At 45.0% G+C, this 19,874-nt stretch overlaps 1 protein-coding gene across 3 annotated transcripts in view; it reads right to left on the reverse strand.

The window, feature by feature from the left end:
- bckdhb (branched chain keto acid dehydrogenase E1 subunit beta) overlaps positions 1–19,874 on the reverse strand; it is a 403,853-nt gene that overhangs the window by 260,241 nt on the left and 123,738 nt on the right. For all 3 annotated transcript variants that reach the window (XM_072499807.1, XM_072499806.1, XM_072499808.1), the window contains one exon: positions 11,206–11,314. In XM_072499807.1, the coding sequence (XP_072355908.1) occupies positions 11,206–11,314 (109 nt within the window). The remainder of the gene's footprint in view (positions 1–11,205; positions 11,315–19,874) is intronic.

The raw sequence follows: 19,874 nt of genomic DNA on the forward strand, positions 1-19,874 counted from the left end.
CTCCCCCCATTATCAGCTTTCCCATCTCTAGATCCGGAATGCGTCCTAGCATCCGCCTCATAAAATTGGCATCATCCCAGTTCGGGGCATATACGTTTACCAAAACCACCGTCTCCCCCTGTAGTTTGCCACTCACCATCACGTATCTGCCCCCGTTATCCGCCACTATAGTCTTTGCCTCGAACATTACCCGCTTCCCCACTAATATAGCCACCCCCCTGTTTTTCGCATCTAGCCCCGAATGGAACACCTGCCCCATCCATCCTTTGCGTAGCCTAACCTGGTCTATCAGTTTCAGGTGCGTTTCCTGTAACATAACCACATCTGCCTTAAGTTTCTTAAGGTGTGCGAGTACCAGTGCCCTCTTTATCGGCCCGTTCAGCCCTCTCACGTTCCACGTGATCAGCCGGGTTGGGGGGCTTCCTACCCTCCCCCCCTTGTCGATTAGCCATCCCCTTTTTCCAGCTCCTCACCCGGTTCCCACGCAGCTGTATCTCCCCCAGGCGGTGCCCCCCGGCCCATCCCCTCCCATACCAGCTCCCCCCTCTCCCCAGCAGCAGCAACCCAGTAATTCCCCCCTCCCACCCCCCCCGCTAGATCCCCCGCTAGCGTAATTACTCCCCCCATGTTGCTCCCAGAAGTCAGCAAACTCTGGCCGACCTCTGCTTCCCCCCGTGACCTCGGCTCGCACCGTGCGACGCCCCCTCCTTCCTGCTTCTCTATTCCCGCCATGATTATCATAGCGCGGGAACCAAGCACGCGCGGCTCCCTTGGCCCCGCCCCCAATGGCCAACGCCCCATCTCCTCCACCTCCCCTCCTCCCCCCATCACCACCTGTGGAAGAGAGCAAAGTTACCACATCGCAGGATTAGTACATAAAACTCCTCTTTCCCCCCTTTTTAACCCCCCTCTTCGCCCCCCACATTCGCCCCAACACTTTGTTCAAACGTTCTTTTTAATAACCCGCTCATTCCAGTTTTTCTTCCACAATAAAAGTCCACGCTTCATCCGCCGTCTCAAAGTAGTGGTGCCTCCCTCGATATGTGACCCACAGTCTTGCCGGTTGCAGCATTCCAAATTTTATCTTCTTTTTATGAAGCACCGCCTTGGCCCGATTAAAGCTCGTCCTCCTTCTCGCCACCTCCGCACTCCAGTCTTGATAAACGCGGATCACCGCGTTCTCCCATTTACTGCTCCGAGTTTTCTTTGCCCATCTAAGGACCATTTCTCTATCCTTAAAACAGAGGAATCTCACCACTATGGCTCTGGGAATTTCTCCTGCTCTCGGTCCTCGCGCCATCACTCGGTATGCTCCCTCCACCTCCAACGGACCCGCCGGGGCCTCCGCTCCCATTAACGAGTGCAGCATCGTGCTCACATATGCCCCGACGTCCGCTCCCTCCGCACCTTCAGGAAGACCAAGAATCCTCCTTGCGTTGTTCTCCAGTGCCTCCAACCTTTCCACACATCGTTTCTGATGTGCCTCATGCACCTCCGTCTTCACCACCAGGCCCTGTATGTCGTCCTCATTCTCGGCTGCCTTTGCCTTCACGACCCGAAGCTCCCGCTCCTGGGTCTTTTGTTCCTCCTTTAGCCCTTCGATCGCCTGTAGTATCGGGGCCAACAGCTCTTTCTTCATTTCCTTTTTTCGCTCTTCCACACAGCATTTCAAGAACTCTTGTTGTTCAGGGCCCCATGTTAAACTGCCACCTTCCGACGCCATCTTGGTTTTTGCTTGCCTTCCTTGCCGCTGTTCTAAAGGATCCACTGCAATCCGGCCACTTTCTCCTCCTTTTTTCATCCGTATCCAGGGGGGATTCCCTTCTGGTTTACCGCACAGTGTTTTTAGCCGTCAAAATTGCCGTTGGGGCTCCTATCAAGAGCCCAAAAGTCCGTTTCACCGGGAGCTGCCGAAACGTGCGACTCAGCTGGTCATCGCCGCACCCGGAAAACGTAGCAAACATGTTTTGATGTCAAGTGTGCAGATTATTTAATTGTTAGATTTTAACATTGCTTTCTTTTTCTCTCCTTGTTAACATGCACATAATGGGGATGTAAAGTACATAGTGTACTTAGTCTTCAAAGCAATATCCTAGCACTGTGGTTAACACTGTTGCTTCACAGTGCCTAGCACTGTAACTTCACTGTGCCAGGGACCCGGGTTCGGCTCCCAGCTTGGGTCACTGTCTGTGCAGAGTCTGCACGTTCTCCATGTGACTGCGTGAAGTTCCTCCGGGCGCTCCAGATTTCTCCCACAAGTCCCCAAAGACGTGCTTGTTAGGTGAATTGGACATTCTGAATTCTCCCTCAATGTACCCGAACAGGCGCCAGAGTGTGGCGGTTAGGGGATTTACACAGTAACTTCATTGCAGTGTTAATGTGAGCCTTCTTGTGACACTAATAAAGGTTATTATCCATTTGGAAAAATTAGCAATTATTAGAATATTTTTGTAAAATTGTACAGTGACACCTTGGGGGCGATTAAGCAATCACAGGACAGAGTGTCCACTCCGTCGTGAACGCCGTCGCCTTTCACGCCGTCGTGAAACGGGAGTGGGCACTAGCGATTCTCGCCCCCACAGGGGCCAGCACAGCACTGGAGCAGTTCACGCCGCTCCAGCCTCACCTCCTGGCGCGCACTGGGGACAGCGCCAACCCGCGCATGCGTGGTGGCTTTACGAAAGCGCCGGGCCCGGCGCAACATGGCGTGGGGGTCTGGGGCCGGATGCGCAACAAAGTAGGCCCGGGAGGGGAGAGGCCGGCCCGCCGATCGGTGGGCCCCAATCGTGGGCCAGACCCAATCAGTGGCCCCCCCACAGGCCGCCCCCCCAACCCTTTGTGCAGAGTTCCCGCCGGCAGCGACCAGGTGTGGACGGCGCCGGCGGGGCTCTGCTTTTTCCGCACAGCCGCTCAGCCCATCCGGGCGACCCAGCCTCGTACAGCAGCCCGCGACCGGCGCTTGGCGGCGATTCTCTGCACCTCGGAGAATCGCGCACCGGCATCAGGGCGGCGGCGATTCTCCGGCCCGGCGCGGGGCTGGGAGAATCGCGCCCCTTTTCTCTAACATTTTAACTGGATATATTTAAATGAATTAATATATATAGCATCATCCATAAGATGTGGCATTGTAGAATTTTGCACTAAGTGACACCATCCTTTGGTCCACACAAATCAGACATGAGCAAATTTGTAAATTAATGTTTGAAACTAATTCATGTCAGGTCAATTTGTGGGCTTAAACCAATCAAAGTAGTTCAGCTACCAAAAAATGGACGTTCTTTATGCATTTTAACACCATGTGGCTAGAACTGGCATGATTCCAACAGATCTATAAAACTTATATTTATGAGTCAGAGGAACAGAACGTACCACTTTAGGATTATAACTGCGGGAGCTAAGTAAAATACCTACTGGGTCACACCAGTAACCAATCCACCAGTAGCAGCTTTCTTTTCACACAAAGTTGGAATAGCTTCCGCAGTAGCCTGAACACTGAATGTTCAAGAGTGCCAGGCCAATTTACAGTTTTCCAAAGATCATCTTTTAGCAGTAAACTCTTACATAAATTATTCTTATCAGGTCAAAATCCTCCTCCTCCATTATCGGCGGCTAAGAAAGCCGGTGGTGGCAGAGAATATGGGCGGCATGTTAGCACAGTGGTTAGCACTGTTGTTTCACAGCTCCAGGGTCCCAGGTTCAATTCCCGGCTTGGGTCACTGTCTGTGCAGAGTCTGCATGTTCTCCCCGTGTCTGCGTGGGTTTCCTCTGGGTGCTCCGAGTGCTCCCACAAGTGCTGTAAACGCGCTTGTTAGAATTCTCCCTCTGTGTACCCGAACAGGCGCCGGAGTGTGGCGACTAGGGGATTTTCACATTAACTTCATTGCAGTGTAATGTAAGCCTACTTGCGACACTAAGAAAGATTATTATTAGTATTAGAATCCAAGAGGAGTCCTCAAGCTGCTTTTACGTCAGCGGGATTTCCCATTCCGATTGTCCACGCCCCGCGCCAATGATGAAATGGGGTTCCTGCCATGAAAGATCGGGAATCCCATTGCTGTACATTTACATCAAATTAACTGGTTCCCCTGCTCTTTTATACCTGTCCCCATTGGAATCCCTCCCATGGCTGTGACAGGTCCTGACAAATGGGAACCTGGCAAAGAGAACCCATCGGGGGTGCACAGGTAAGTACAGGACCCAAGGGAGACGGTCATGCAAAGGCAACACCTTTGTATTGCCTTGTGGGGCTGGTTTAGCAGTGGGCTAAACAGCTGGCTTGTAATGCAGAACAATGCCAGCAGCGCGGGTTCAATTCCCATACCGGCCTCCCCGAACAGGCGCCGGAATGTGGCGACCAGGTGCTTTTCACAGTAACTTAATTGAAGCCTACTTGTGACAATAAGCGATTATTATCATTATTATATACCCTGGAAGTGCTCCCTGGCAAATTTCCTGGGGGGACTGCCAGGAGGGAGTGGTCTTCAAAACTGAATTCAGTGCTTCATGAGGAGTGGTCTTCAAAACTGAATTCAGTGCTTCAAACAAAGTCTGACTAAGGCTTTGTAAAACTATCATTTCCTCTTTTTCATGCCATGCCCCGTGAAATAAAGGTGAACATCGTGTACAACTTTCTGGCTATTTCTTATACCTGTCTATTAGATTTTAGTGAACTGTACACATGGATACCCAAAATTCGTTTGCTCAGTCCCAGCTTCTATTAAAAAAAACATTCCAATTGGTCTTTCTCAGATGCAAAGTGAATTATCTCACAACCCCACATTGAATTCCGTCGGCTATAGTTTTGCCCACCCACTTACTTAATCTGTCCATGCCCCTTTGTAACTCCCTGCTCCAACCCACATGACTTGTGTCTCCTAAATTTGTGTTACCTATAAATTTGAATATAAAACTCTCTGTCCCTTCATCCAAGCACCAGGAAAGTGAAAAGCTGAGAATTAATACAGATTCCCTGGAGAAGATCAGTTGTCACATCCCAGTATTCAGAGAATGTAGCCTTTATCCCCCACGTTGTTTCCTACCTCTCAGCCAATTACCAATGCATGTCACAAGGTTAGCTAAAATTCTCCACTGGCTGTAATCATATCGAGAACAAGAATCACACTGCAGTAAATTCATCGTCCAAACAATCTTGGGCTCCAATAGCACTCTTCTATTTTCATTGTTCCCGAAATCAGAAAACATTGAAATAAAAGTAAAATATTGCAGATGCAGGTAATCTGAGAAACAGAAAATGCTTTTTTGCCTCCAGTGTCATAAATGCTTTCAAATGTTACTCAACATATTTTTAAAAAATCAAGTGCCAAAAATGATTTTCTTAATAAAATGTCAGGCTTTGAAAGGTGCAGCATAACAATGCTGCGCCTAGTTGAACCAAAAACAGAAAGTCAACATAAACACCAAAAAGATGACAAAATTGGAATGTCTTATTTGATCTCCAGCACACTTAAGCGTCTGGTTTTGACCTTTGCCAAACACATTTGTATTTTCCAATGAATTAGAACATTGACTTTAACTTACATAGCTGCATCCCGACAAGACTAATAACCAAACACTGCAATCTTGGACTTGACCCCAGTGAGCCAGAGAAGATACAGCCAGAGTGGGACAGCAAAGAGTGAGTTTGGGAATTTGAATCTAGGTGGGAATTCGAAGCTGGGTGGGGAGGAAATGCTTTTTATCCCTGCTAAGTGTCTGGTAAGTAGTTTTTCTGTTTTCTTTTTCATTTCATTGATATATTTATTTATTTTTTCTTCGTTGTTTTTTTTGGGGAAATTGTAGTTGTTGAAGTTAACCGAAGGTTTAAGACATGGCAGGAGATCTCAGACCCACGCCATGCTCCTCGTGTGCGATGTAGGAGCTCAGGGACATGTCCACTGTCCCCGGCTCCTTCACGTGCAAGAAGTGTGTCCAGTTGCAGCTCCTGTTAGACCGCTTGACGGCTATGGAGCTGCGGATGGACTCACTTTGGAGCATCCGCGATGCTGAGGACATCGTGGATAGCACGTTTAGAGAGTTGGTCACACCGCAGGTGAAAGGTACTGAGGGAGATAGAAAATGGGTGACCAAAAGACAGACCAAGAGTAGGAAAGCAGTGCAGGTGTCCCCTGCGGTCATCTCCTTGCAAAACAGATGTACCGCTTTGATACTGTTGAGGGAGATGGCTCACCAGGGGAAGGCAGCAGCAGCCAGGTTCATGGCACCATGGCTGGCTCTGCTGCACAGCTGGGCAGGAAGAAGAATGACAGGGCTATAGTGATAGGGGACTTAATCGTAAGGGGAACAGACAGGTGGTTCTGCGGACGCAATCGAGACTCCAGGATGGTATGTTGCCTCCCTGGTGCAAGGGTCAAGGGTGTCTCGGAGCGGCTGCAGGACATTCTTTGGAGGGGGGGGGGGTGAACAGCCAGCTGTCGTGGTGCACATAGGCACCAACGACATAGGTAAAAAACGGGACGAGGTCCTACAAGTTGAATTCAGGGAGTTAGGAGTTAATCTAAAAATTAGGACCTCAAAGGTAGTAATCTCAGGATTGCTACCACTGCAACAAGCTAGTCAAAGTAGGAAGTCAGGATAGATAGGATGAATGCGTGGCGCGAGAGATGGTGCAAGAGCGAGGGATTCAAATTCCTGGGGCATTGGAACCGGTTCTGGGGGAGGTGGGACCATTACAAACCGGACGGTCTGCACCTGGCAGGACTGGAACCGATGTCCTAGGAAGGGGGGTTTGCTAGAGCTGTTGGGGAGGGTTTAAACTGAAGTGGCAGGGGGATGGGAACCGATGCAGGAAGTTGGAAGGTAGTAAAACAGGGACAGAAACAAAAGGCAGTAAGGGAGAAAGTGTAAGGCAGAGAAGCCATAGGCAAAAATCAATAAGGGCAACAGTACAAGGTACAGTGACTGAGGGGAGCTCAGTGAATAGGATCAGGAATACTAAAAGGAATAAAACGGGAAGTAAAAACATTAATGGCAAGCGACGTGGCAGGTTGTTACATGAAGATATGGGTTCAACGACAAGGAAAATTAGGAAAACATTAAGAGGAAATATAACTTAGGAGAGGTTACTGATCGAGGTGTTAAGATTCAGAACAGAGGTAAAAAAAAAAACATAAGTGTACTTTACCTGAATGCTCGTAGTATTCGGAATAAGGTAAATGAGTTAATGGCGCAAATCATCGTTAATGACTATGATTTAGTGGCCATTACTGAAACATGGTTAAAGGATGGTCACGACTGGGAGTTAAATATCCAAGGGTATCAAACTATTCGGAAGGACAGAATGGATGGTAAGGGAGGTGGTGTAGCTCTGTTAATTACGGATGACATACAGACAATAGTAAGGGATGACATCGGTGCTATGGAGGATAAGATTGAATCCATTTGGGTGGAAATCAGGAATAGTAAGGCGGAAAAGTCACTGATAGGAGTAGTCTATATAGGCCACCAAACAGTAACATTATGGTGGGGTAGGCAATAAACAAAGAAATAACTGATGCATGTAGAAATGGTACAGCAGTTATCATGGGGGATTTTAACCTACATGTCGATTGGTTTAACCAGGTCGGTCAAGGCAGCCTTGAGGAGGAGTTTATAGAATGTTTCTGCAATGGTTTCCTAGAACAGTATGTAATGGAACCTACGAGGGAACAAGCGGTCCTAGATCTGGTCCTGTGTAATGAGACGGGATTGATTCAGGATCTCATAGTTAGGGATCGTCTCGGAAGGAGCGATCACAATATGGTGGAATTTAAAATACAGATGGAGAGTGAGAAGGTAAAATCTAACACTAGTGTTTTGTGCTTAAACAAAGGAGATTACAATTGGATGAGAAGAACTAGCTAAGGTAGACTGGGAGCAAAGACTTTATGGTGAAACAGTTGAGGAACAGTGGAGAACCTTCCAAGCGATTTTTCACAGTGCTCAGCAAAGGTTTATACCAACAAAAAGGACGGTAGAAGGAGGGAAAATCGACCGTGCATATCTAAGGAAATAAGGGAGAGTATCAAATTGAAGGAAAAAGCATACAAAGTAGCAAAGATTAGTGGGAGACTAGAGGACTGGGAAATCTTTAGGGGGCAACAGAAAGCTGCTAAAAAAGCTATAAAGAAGAGTAAGATAGATTATGAGAGTAACCTTGCTCAGAATATAAAAACAGACAGTAAAAGTTTCTACAAATATATAATGCAAAAAAGAGTGGCTAAGGTAAATATTGGTTCTTTAGAGGATGAGAATGGAGATTTAATAATGGGAGATGAGGAAATGGCTGAGGAACTGAACAGGTTTTTTGGGTCGGTCTTCACAGTGGAAGACACAAATAACATGCCAGTGACTGAAGGAAATGGGGCTATGACAGGTGAGGACCTTGAGAGGATTGTTATCACTAAGGAGGTAGTAATGGGCAAGCTAATGGGGCTAAAGGTAGACAAGTCTCCTGGCCCTGATGGAATGCATCCCAGAGTGCTAAAAGAGATGGCTAGGGAAATTGCAAATGCACCAGTGATAATTTACCAAAATTCACTAGACTCTGGGGTGGTCCCGGCGGACTGGAAATTAGCAAACGTGACACCACTGTTTAAAAAAGGAGGTAGGCAGAAAGCGGGTAATTATAGGCCAGTGAGCTTAACTTCGGTAGTAGGGAAGATGCTGGAATCTATCACCAAGGAAGAAATAGCGAGGCATCTGGATGGAAATTGACCCATTGAGCAGACGCAGCATGGGTTCATAAAGGGCAGGTCTTGCCTAACTAATTTAGTGGAATTTTTTGAGGACATTACCAGTGCGATAGATAACTGGGAGCCAATGGATGTGGTATATCTGGATTTCCAGAAAGCCTTTGACAAGGTGCCACACAAAAGGTTGCTGCATAAGATAAAGATGCATGGCATTAAGGGGAAAGTAGTAGCATGGATAGAGGATTGGTTAATTAATAGAAAGCAAAGAGTGGGATTAATGGGTGTTTCTCTGGTTGGCAATCAGTAGCTAGTGGTGTCCCTCAGTGATCAGTGTTGGGCCCACAATTGTTCACAATTTACATCGATGATTTGGAGTTGGAGACCAAGGGCAATGTGTCCAAGTTTGCAGACGACACTAAGATGAGTGGTAAAGCAAAAAGTGCAGAGGATACTGGAAGTCTGCAGAGGGATTTGGATAGGCTAAGTGAATGGGCTAGGGTCTGGCAGATGGAATACAATGTTGACAAATGTGAGGTTATCCATTTTGGTAGGAAGAACAGCAAAAGGGATTATTATTTAAATGATAAAATATTAAAACATGCTGCTGTGCAGAGAGACCTGGGTGTGCTAGTGCATGAGTCGCAAAAAGTTGGTTGACAGGTCCAACAGGTGATTAAGAAGACAAATGGAATTTTGTCCTTCATTGCGAGTGGGATGGAGTTTAAGACTAGGGAGGTTATGCTGCAATTGTATAAGGTGTTAGTGAGGCCACATCTGGAGTATTGTGTTCAGTTTTGGTCTCCTTACTTGAGATAGGACGTAGTGGCACTGGAGGGTGTGCAGAGGAGATTCACTAGGTTAATCCCAGAGCTGATGGGGTTGGATTACGAGGAGAGGTTGACTAGACTGGGACTGTACTCGTTGGAATTTAGAAGGATAAGGGGGGATCTGATAGAAACACGTAAAATTATGAAGGGAATAGATAGGATAGATGCGGGCAGGTTGTTGCCACTGGCGGGTGAAAGCAGAACTAGGGGGCATAGCCTCAAAATAAGGGGAAGTAGATTTAGGACTGAGTTTAGGAGGAACCTCTTCACCCAAAGGGTTGTGAATCTATGGAATTCCTTGCCCAGTGAAACAGTAGAGGCTCCTTCATCAAATGTTTTTAAGATAAAGGTAGATAGTTTTTTTAAGAATAAAGGGATTAAAGGGTTCGGGCCGGAAAGTGGAGCTGAGTCCACAAAAGATCAGCCATGATCTCATTGAATGGTGGAGCAGGCTCGAGGGGCCAGATGGCCTACTCCTGCTCCTAGTTCTTATGTTCTTATGTTCGATGCAGCTGGATCCTTGACTTCCTCACCAACAGACTGCAATCTGTCAGGATAGGCAACAGCACCTCCTCCACAATAGTCCTCAACACCGGGGCCCCGCAAGGATGTGCGCTCAGTTCTCTACTGTATTCCCTATACACAAATGACTGTGTGGCAAGATTTAACTTCAACTCAATCTATAAGTTTGCAGATGATACGACTGTAGTGGGTTGTATCTCAAACAACGACGAATCAGACCACAGAAGGGAGATAAATCACTTGGTTGCATGGTGTACCGGAAACAACCTCTCTCTAAATGTCGGAAAGACCAAGGAACTGATCATCGACTTCAGGAAGCGTCGCACGACACACACTCCCATCTGCATCAATGGCTCCGAAGTGGAGATAGTCCATAACTTTAAGTTCCTGGGGGGGTCACCATCACAAACAGTCTGTCTGGGTCCACTCACCTTGATGCAACAGTCAAGAAAGTCTAATAACGGCTCTACTTCCTATGGAAGCTAAAGAAATTGGGCATGTCTGCATCGACTCTCACAAACTTCAACATGTGTGTTAGAGAGCATGCTATCCGGCTGCATCACAGCCTGGTATGGCAACTGCTCAGTCCAAGATCGCAAAAAATTGCAGAGTGTGGTGAACGCAGCCCAACGCATCACACAAGCTTGCCACCCTCACATTGACTCCGTACACACATCCCCCTGCCTCAGGAACGCAGACAGCATTATCAGAGACCCCTCCCACCCAGGCATTTCCTTCTTCCAGAACCTTCCATCAGGTAGAAAGTACAGAAGTTTGAAGACCCACACATCCAGGCATAGGAACAGCTTCTTCCCCACAGCTACAAGACTCCTCAACGACTCCCCCTCGGACTGATCTGTCCCCTGTAAGAATACTATTCACAACGCCCCATGCTGCTCTTGCTCATGTATTTGCTTTGTTTGGCCCCTTGTTCCGCACTGTAACTAAACACTGTTTATCGATGTACCAATTGTCAATATAACTCTGTTGATTATTCTTTTTGTCTACTATGTACGTTCCCTCGGCCACATAAAAATATTTTTCACTGTACTTCGGTACATGTGACAATAAATCAAATCAATCAATCAATCAATCAAGCATTAATTCCAACAAAATTTGTAAATGTAGTCGGTGGTAATCTTGTAACAGAAACACAGGACACTTACCAGCAGCTCTGTAAAGAATTTTAGGCTCAAAGAAGATGCAAGGATTTTTGTCCTGTATGCATGATAGCAACAATCCCTTGGCCTGGATAGGGCTTCTTGGAATAACCACCTGTAACACAAAAATAATTTTAAAAATTAATCCCACATTCGTACTGTATGATCAATCTGTGTCTACTAGTTATTTTCCAAACATGTCTCCACAGTATTTCCGTTGACTCCTCACTCAAAGTGTTGTTTACAGAATACGTACTGTTCATTAATACCCAGCAGCTGTACATTATTTCAGAATACAGTTTAATTAATGCTCATTTCACATGATAGTCAGGCATCAATAAATTGCAGATTTAGAAAAATCTAATACCAGAATATTAATAAAACTTGGAAAGTCTAATTTCTAGCCAACTTTAATTAACATATTGCACAGTTAATACCTGTGCCACTGGAGGTGGTCTGAGGTAATATTCTCACCCATCTGTTTGTGAACAATATATCTCAAAATAATAATGGTTAGACTTCAACGAAGCTTGGTACACAGATGGGTATGGTCCTTGGCGAAGGTGCAGATCGGGATCTGGATCCTGGAATGTTTTTTTTTTAAGGATCTGTTAATATTGCAAGAGAGGGCAAATTGATTTTTCTTAAAACAAAATGTTGAAGGGTTTTTTCATTTAGAATGTTATTGATTGTTTGAGAATGGTGTGAATTTTCTCAACTGCTATGGTGGAATTTGTCACAGTTGTCAAAATGTCAGCAGAGTTTTCCGAGCAGGTTGTTGGATGTGGATTGGACTGAAGCCTCCTCAGTGAAATGGAAGTTGTGAATAAAGATATTTTCTTTTTCAGCTTTGTAGTTACAGAGCATCAACCAGGCAGATAAATACATCAAGAGCTGCATATTTGGCATGACAGACTTAACACAAACACTGCATGGCGGAGGTATGCGCTCGACTTAACACCCTCCTCACTTGTATGTATTATATTTTCATTCTGGGAAGAACAGCATTGTTTTCCACAAACTCTTAGTGTGTTACTTGTATAAGGTTTATTCTTGTACAAATGATGTTTAACAAATTTATTAAAGATGCTTGCATTTTAGAGGACTAACTTAGACGTGTAATTTGCTTCTTGTTTTTCTGTGAAACTAAGTACATGCCTCAACTTTAGAATTCACCTTTACTTGTGTACATGTTAGCCTACAAGTTTGGGGGAGTGTGTGTTTTCATTCTGTTTACATGTTGTGGTGTTGTGTGAATAAATATTTATCTTTTCTTTTGATTTAAACTGACCAGAAAGCCTGCTCCATGTCTATTGTTAAAAATCACAACACAAAAAAAGAGTTTTAAAACACTCCCTCTAAATTTATGCAAGAGCAGCAGCAAGGCCATTAATACCTTTCCCTGTCCATAACATCTACAAGGGAATCAAGGGTTATGGGTGGCAGGCAGGGAAGTCAGATCAGTCATGATCTTACTGAAAGGCAGAACAGGCTTGATGGGCCAAATGGCCTCCTCCTGCTCCTATTTCTGATCATCTTTCAATACCGTCTGTAAGCAGTGAATAAAACATCAATATAGTATTAGGCCTAGAAGTAAAAAGGGAACCAACCCATATGAAAATAAAATGTATCTATCAATTCATCATTTTTAAGCAATTAAGTTGCTTGACTTTTGATAGTTACAACTGGTAGCACCAGCAATCTTAATATTTCACTGTAAGAGGTTTCGCTTTTGAACAAATATTTTGTTCAGCAGTTTTCTTCGCTTCTCTCTGAATATGCTTGCTGTACGGTGACACAGACAGTAATAACCCTCCCAAAGCCTCGCCCCAAATGATCACTATTTTCCGAGATAATGGTAGTCAGTTATGAAACTGGTACAAGAGGTGGACCCAGCTCAGTTGAGTCCTTAATGAAGATCTACATGAATCTACTCTTCTGCAGCCCCAGTTACATTTTAATTCTCCCTTGCTTAAGCTGCTCAGTAAACTGACCTAACACCATCACCACTTGTTCAGTCGGCAGTTAGGAAGGCAAATGCAATGTTAGCATTCATGCCGAGAGGGCAAGAATACAAGAGCAGGGTTGTACTTCTGAGGCTGTATAATGCTCTGTTCAGACCCCATTTGGAGTATTGTGAGTAGTTTTGGGCCCCGTATCTAAGGAAGGATGTGCTGGCCTTGGACAGGGTCCAGAGGAGGTTCACAAGGATGATCCCTGGAACAAACAGCTTGTTGTATGAGGAATGGTTGAGGACTCTGGGTCAGTACTCATTGGAGGTTAGAAGGATGAGGGTGGATCTTATTGAAACTTACAGGATACTGCGAGGCCTGGATAGCATGGGCATGGAAAGGGTGTTTCCACTTGTAGGAAAAACTAGAACCAGGACACAATCCCAGACTAAAGGGACGATCCTTTAAAACAGAGATGAGGAGGAATTTCTTCAGCCAGAGGGTGGTGAATCTGTGGAACTCTTTGCCACAGGAGGCTGTGGAGGCCAAATCACTGAGTATCTTCAAGACAGATAGATAGGTTCTTGATTAATAAGCAGATCAGGGGTTATGGGGAGAAGGCAGGAGAATGGGGATGATAAAAATATCAGCCACGATTGAATGGCGGAGCAGACTCGATGGCCGAGTGCCTAATTCTGCGTCTATGTCTTATGGTCTTCTGAAATCAGTTAAATTATTAGTGAGCAAGAATTATACCAGAAACATTCCCACTGCACCAGCATAAGCTCACGTGAAAGTATATTTAGATGTTTGCTGCTGAGGCAATAGGGGGGGTACACAGGGGCAGAGGATTGTACAAGTATTTTAACGGTATAAAATAAGAAATTCCTAGGTGTGCACATCATCAAAAATCTGTCCTGGTCCACCCACATCGACGCTACCACCAAGAAAGCACAACAGCGCCTATACTTCCTCAGGAAACTAAGGAAATGCGGCATGTCCACATTAACCCTTACCAACTTTTACAGATGCACCATAGAAAGCATCCTATCGGGCTGCATCACAGCCTGGTATGGCAACTGCTCGGCCCAAGACTGCAAGAAACTTTGGAGAGTCGTGAACACAGCCCAGTCCATCACATGAACCTGCCTCCCATCCATTGACTCTATCTACACCTCCCACTGCCTTGGTATAGCGGGCAGCATAATTAAAGACCCCTCCCACCCGGCTTACTCACTCTTCCAACTTCTTCCATCGGGCAGGAGATACAAAAGTCTGAGAACACACAAACAGATTCAAAAACAGCTTATTCCCTGCTGTTACCAGACTCCTAATTGACCCTCTCATGGATTGACCTGATTAATACAACACTCCTGTATGCTTCACCCGATGTTTCCACTGGCGGGTGAAAGCAGAACTAGGGGGCATAGCCTCAAAATAAGGGGAAGTAGATTTAGGACTGAGTTTAGGAGGAACTTCTTCACCCAAAGGGTTGTGAATCTAAGGAATTCCTTGCCCAGTGAAGCAGTAGAGGCTCCTTCATCAAATGTTTTTAAGATAAAGATAGATAGTTTTTTGAAGAATAAAGGGATTAAAGGGTTCGGGCCGGAAAGTGGAGCTGAGTCCACAAAAGATCAGCCATGATCTCATTGAATGGTGGAGCAGGCTCGAGGGGCCAGATGGCCTACTCCTGCTCCTAGTTCTTATGTTCTTATGTCGGTGTCTATGTATTTACATTTTGCACCTTGTGTTGCCCTATTATGTATTTTCTTTTATTCCCTTTTCTTCCCATGTACTAAATGATCTGTTTGAGCTGCTCGCAGAAAAATACTTTTCACTGTACCTCGGTACACATGACAATAAACAAATCCAAATCCAATCCAATAATATACTGAACAATTTCCACCCACTGCAGACGCAGGAAGCCAACCATGCCACTGACATTTATTTTGGACTTCCTTCCAACGGTTTCAATTCTTCGTTTGATACATTTAAAGAGGCTGAAAATCAAAAACTCATCTTCAACAGAAGGAATTCAAGTTTGCTGCCGTCATTATGGTCCAAAGATGTGCAGGATAGGTGAATTGGCCATGCTAAATTGCCCTTAGTGTCCAAAATTGCCCTTAGTGTTGGGTGAGGTTACTGGGTTATGGGGATAGGGTGGAGGTGTGGACCTTGGGTACGGTGCTCTTTCCAAGACCCGGTGCAGACTCGATGGGCCGAATGACCTCCTTCTGCACTGCAAATTCTATGATCTATGATTAGAAGTCCATTGGTCCTCCAATATTCTATATGAAAGACATATGCTGTCAAAAAAAGCCATTTGCAAAAAAAATAGGGGTCAAGAAAACAAATCTGGGGTGAATCACCTTGGGGTCTGTCTACAGGGAACTCAAAAAATAACTTTAGAGCAAACTTCTGGTGACCAGGAAATTAATGCAAATTCAAAAGTGGGAAAAAATGATCAAAGGGTTTTTAAAAATAGGAATCTGCTCTGTCAGAACAAAATGTGAGTGCCACGAACATCCACCTGGAATTTCATCCAATAAACCCAATTAAAAATGTAAGTAAAATTAGGGAGGGAATGAGCAAGAGAACAATATCCACATTATCAGTCAGAATGAAACATTCCAAATATTTCCATTAATTTGTTCTTAATCTAGGACAAAAGTTCGGCACAACATCGTGGGCCAAAGGGCCTGTTCTGTGCTGTATTTTCTATGTTCTAAATTGTCATTATGTGCCGAGGGTTTACGTCAACGTCTTCCAATTCTGAAGAATCAAGATTTTAATTGCAAACAGCTTTAATAAGTTATAACCTCAAATTGCAAACTGACAGCAATAACAAGTTAACATTTACATTAAATTTGGCAGTAATTGGCCATGTTGATTGCACAATAATCAGACTTGAGGGTGACAACTGAGTATTATATTTATAATGATTTCAGAAAATTTGTTAATAGGTTAATATGTATATTTATACTATATCTTGTGCACATTTCAAACAGTGTACTGAATCTTTCCATGAAAATATATTTTTTTGAAGTCACATCAGCTATCATCACTTGCAAATTTGCTTTCTTCATCATGTGTTGACAGGATAATTAAATCACTATCCTGAACATATTATAATAGTAATCTTTATTAGTGTCACAAGTAGGCTTACAATAACACTGCAATGAGGTTACTGTGAAAATCTCCGAGTCACCACATTCCGGTGCCTGTTCGGGTACACTGAGGGAGAATTCAGAATGTGCAATTACCTAAGAGCACGTCTTTTGGGACTTGTGGGATGAAACCGGAGCACCCGGAGGAAACTCACGCATACACGGGGCAAACATGCAAACTCCACACAGTGACCCAAGCCGGGAAGCGAACCTGGGTCCCTGGCGCTGTGAAGTAACAGTGCTAACCACTGTGCGCCGCTGGTATTATGTGGTAGATTTTACTGTGTGAACTATACACATACTTCTGTAAGAACAGGGCAGTACATGCATCAAAGCAGCACCTCTGGGTCAAAATGCTGGAGCAACCTCCCTAATACTGTAGGTATACCTACCCCACAGAGGCAATAGCAGTTCAAGGAGGCAATCTTCTCAAGGGCAATTAAGGAAAGGCATGAATACCGGGTGCTTTGTCAGCGACACCCATCCGTGAATGAATAAATAACAAAAAAAAAACATCAAACACTGACATGTGTTTTTGAATTATCTAGTTGCAGAATGAGACACAAACCTTTGCAACTTCAATGATCTTTTACAAAGGTGGCCAAAAAATGATCATATATTATACATGAAGAACAGGAGTTCATCTCTCATGGGACTGGCTATGATAACAAATGCACAATGAACTTAATACAATAAGTAGAGAATATTACATAGTATTTGTCTTTAGAATCATTCCATTTACACCATGCATTAAAAAACAAAGATTAAAAAAATTGTAAATAGGTTTAAATACAAGAGATGAATTTATTGATTTTTTAAAATTATTTTGTGATTTCATTCCAGTGCAGCTGAAGGCATTTGAACACCCATTTGGTCCATTCTCATATCAGCTATATTTATCGGTAAAAGTTCAAGAAATAAGGGAGACCATCAAACTCTGGAGGTAATGCAGAGATGGCTAAAAGTGATCCTTACAGAAGTATATTAGATGGAAAATTGTATACAAAAGAAAATCCACAAAATTATTCCAATAAACCATGTGACAAGAGAACAAAGGGCACAGCAATAATTTATTTTATTTTATTATTGTCACATGTATTAGTATGCAGTGAAAAGTATTGTTTCTTGCATGCTGTACAAACAATGCATACCGTACATAGGGAAGGAAGGAGAGACTGTAGAATATAATGTTACAGTTACAGCAAGGTGTAGAGAAAAGATCAACTTAACACGAGGTAGGTCCATTCAAAAGTCTGATGGCAGTAGGGAAGTCGGTTAGTACGTGATCTCAAATTTCGGTATTTTTTTCCTGACGGAAGAAGGTGGAAGAGAATATGTCCGGGGTGCGTGGGGTCCTTAATTATGCTGGCTGCCTTTCTGAGGCAGCGGGAATTGTAGACAGAGTCAATGGATGGGAGGCTGGTTTGCGTGATGGGTTGGGCTACATTCACGACCGTTTGTAGCTTCCTGCGGTCTTGGGCAGAGCAGGATCCATACCAAGCTGTGATACAACCAGAAAGAATGCTTTCCATGGTGCATCTGTAGAAGTTGGTGAGAGTCGTAGCTGACATGAAATGAAATGAAATGAAAATCGCTTATTGTCACAAGTAGGCTTCAAATGAAGTTACTGTGAAAAGCCCCTAGTCGCCACTTTCCGGCACCTGTTCGGGGAGGCTGTTACGGGAATTGAACCGTGCTGCTGGCCTGCCTTGGTCTGCTTTCAAGCATGCCAAATTTCCTTAGTCTTCTGAGAAAGTAGAGTCGTTGGTGGGCTTTCTTAACCATAGTGTCGGCATGGGGGGACAAGGACAGGTTGTTGGTGATCTGGACACCTAAAAACTTGAAGCTCTCGACCCTTTCTACTTCGTTCCCATTGATGTAGACAGGGGCATGTTCTCCACTACACTTCCTGAAGTCGATGACAATCTCCTTCATTTTGTTGACATTGAGGGAGAGATTATTGTCTTCGCACCAGTTCACCAGATTCTCTATCTCATTCCTGTACTCTGTTTGAGATCTGGCCCACTACGGTGGTTCATCAGCAAATTTGAAAATCGAGTTGGAGGGGAATTTGGCTAGTCATAGGTGTATAAGGAGTATAGTAGGGGGCTGAGGACACAGCCTTGTGGGGCACCGGTGTTGAGGATGATCCTGGAGGAGGTGTTCATAGAATTTATCATAGAATTTACAGTGCAGAAGGAGGCCATTCGGCCCATCGAGTCTGCACCGGCTCTTGGAAAGAGTACCCGACCCAAGGTTAACACCATCACCCTATCCCCATAACCCAGAAACCCCACCCAACACTAAGGGCAATTTTGGACACTAAGGGCAATTTATCATGGCCAATCCACCTAACCTGCACATCTTTGGACTGTGGGAGGAAACCGGAGCACCCGGAGGAAACCCACGCACACACGGGGAGGATGTGCAGACTCCGCACAGACAGTGACCCAAGCTGGAATCGAACCTGGGACCCTGGAGCTGTGAAGCAATTGTGCTATCCACAAGGCTACCGTGCTGCACGTGTTGTTGCCTATCCTTACTGATTGTGGCTTGTGGTTTGAAATTTCAGGATCCAGACGCAGTGGGAGGAGCCGAGGCCAAGGCCACGGAGTTTAGAGATGAGTTTCGTAGGAATGATGGTGTTGAAGGCTGAGCTGTAGTCGATAAATAGGAGTCTGACATAGGTGTCTTTGTTACCTAGGTGTTCCAGGGTAGAGTGCAGGGCCATGGAGATGGCGTATGATGTGGACCTGTTGCAGCAGTAGGCGAACTGTAGTGGATCAAGGCAATCCAGGAGGCTGGAGTTGTTTTGTGCCATGACTAACCTTTCGAAGCACTTCATGATGATGGATGTCAGAGCCACTGGATGATAGTCATTAAGGCACGCTGCTTGGCTTTTCTTTGGTACAGGGATGATGGTTGTCTTCTTGAAGCAGATAGGGACCTCAGATTGTTGTAAAGAGAGATTGAAGATGTCTGCGAATACCCCCGCCAGCTGATCCGCGCAAGACCCGAGTGCCCATCCGGGTACCCCATCCGGGCCAGTAGCTTTCCGTAGGTTGACCTTCGAGAAGGCTGCTCTGACGTCTGCAATGGTGATCTCAGATACAAGTGCTTCTGAGGGTTCTGGGGTGGAGGGCTTGCACTCGCTGATCTCTTGCTCAAAGCGTGCATAGAATGCATTGAGCTCATCAGGTAGGGGTGCATTAGAGCTGGTGATTTTACATGCCTTCATCTTGTCGCCCGTTAAGTCTTGCAGACCTTGCCATAGGCGGCGGTGGTCCATGTGGCTAGCCTGGGACTCTAGCTTGGTCCGGTACTGTATTTTGACATCTTTGATGGATTTCTTAGGATCATATCCGGCTTTCTTGTATAGGTCAGGGTCGCCTGACTTGGAACGCCTCAGACCTAGACCTCAGCCAGCAGTGGATAATTTACTAATAAATTCATCTTTAAAACAAATAGCAGGTCATTTTTCAGAGAGCAAGCAATGCATGTGGCCTTTCAAATAAATGGATTCAAAAAGCCCCAGCAAAATTGATCGTCAAGAGGA

The sequence above is a fragment of the Scyliorhinus torazame genome, chromosome 4, assembly GCF_047496885.1.
Source record: "Scyliorhinus torazame isolate Kashiwa2021f chromosome 4, sScyTor2.1, whole genome shotgun sequence".
Classification (NCBI taxonomy): Eukaryota; Metazoa; Chordata; class Chondrichthyes; order Carcharhiniformes; family Scyliorhinidae; genus Scyliorhinus; species Scyliorhinus torazame.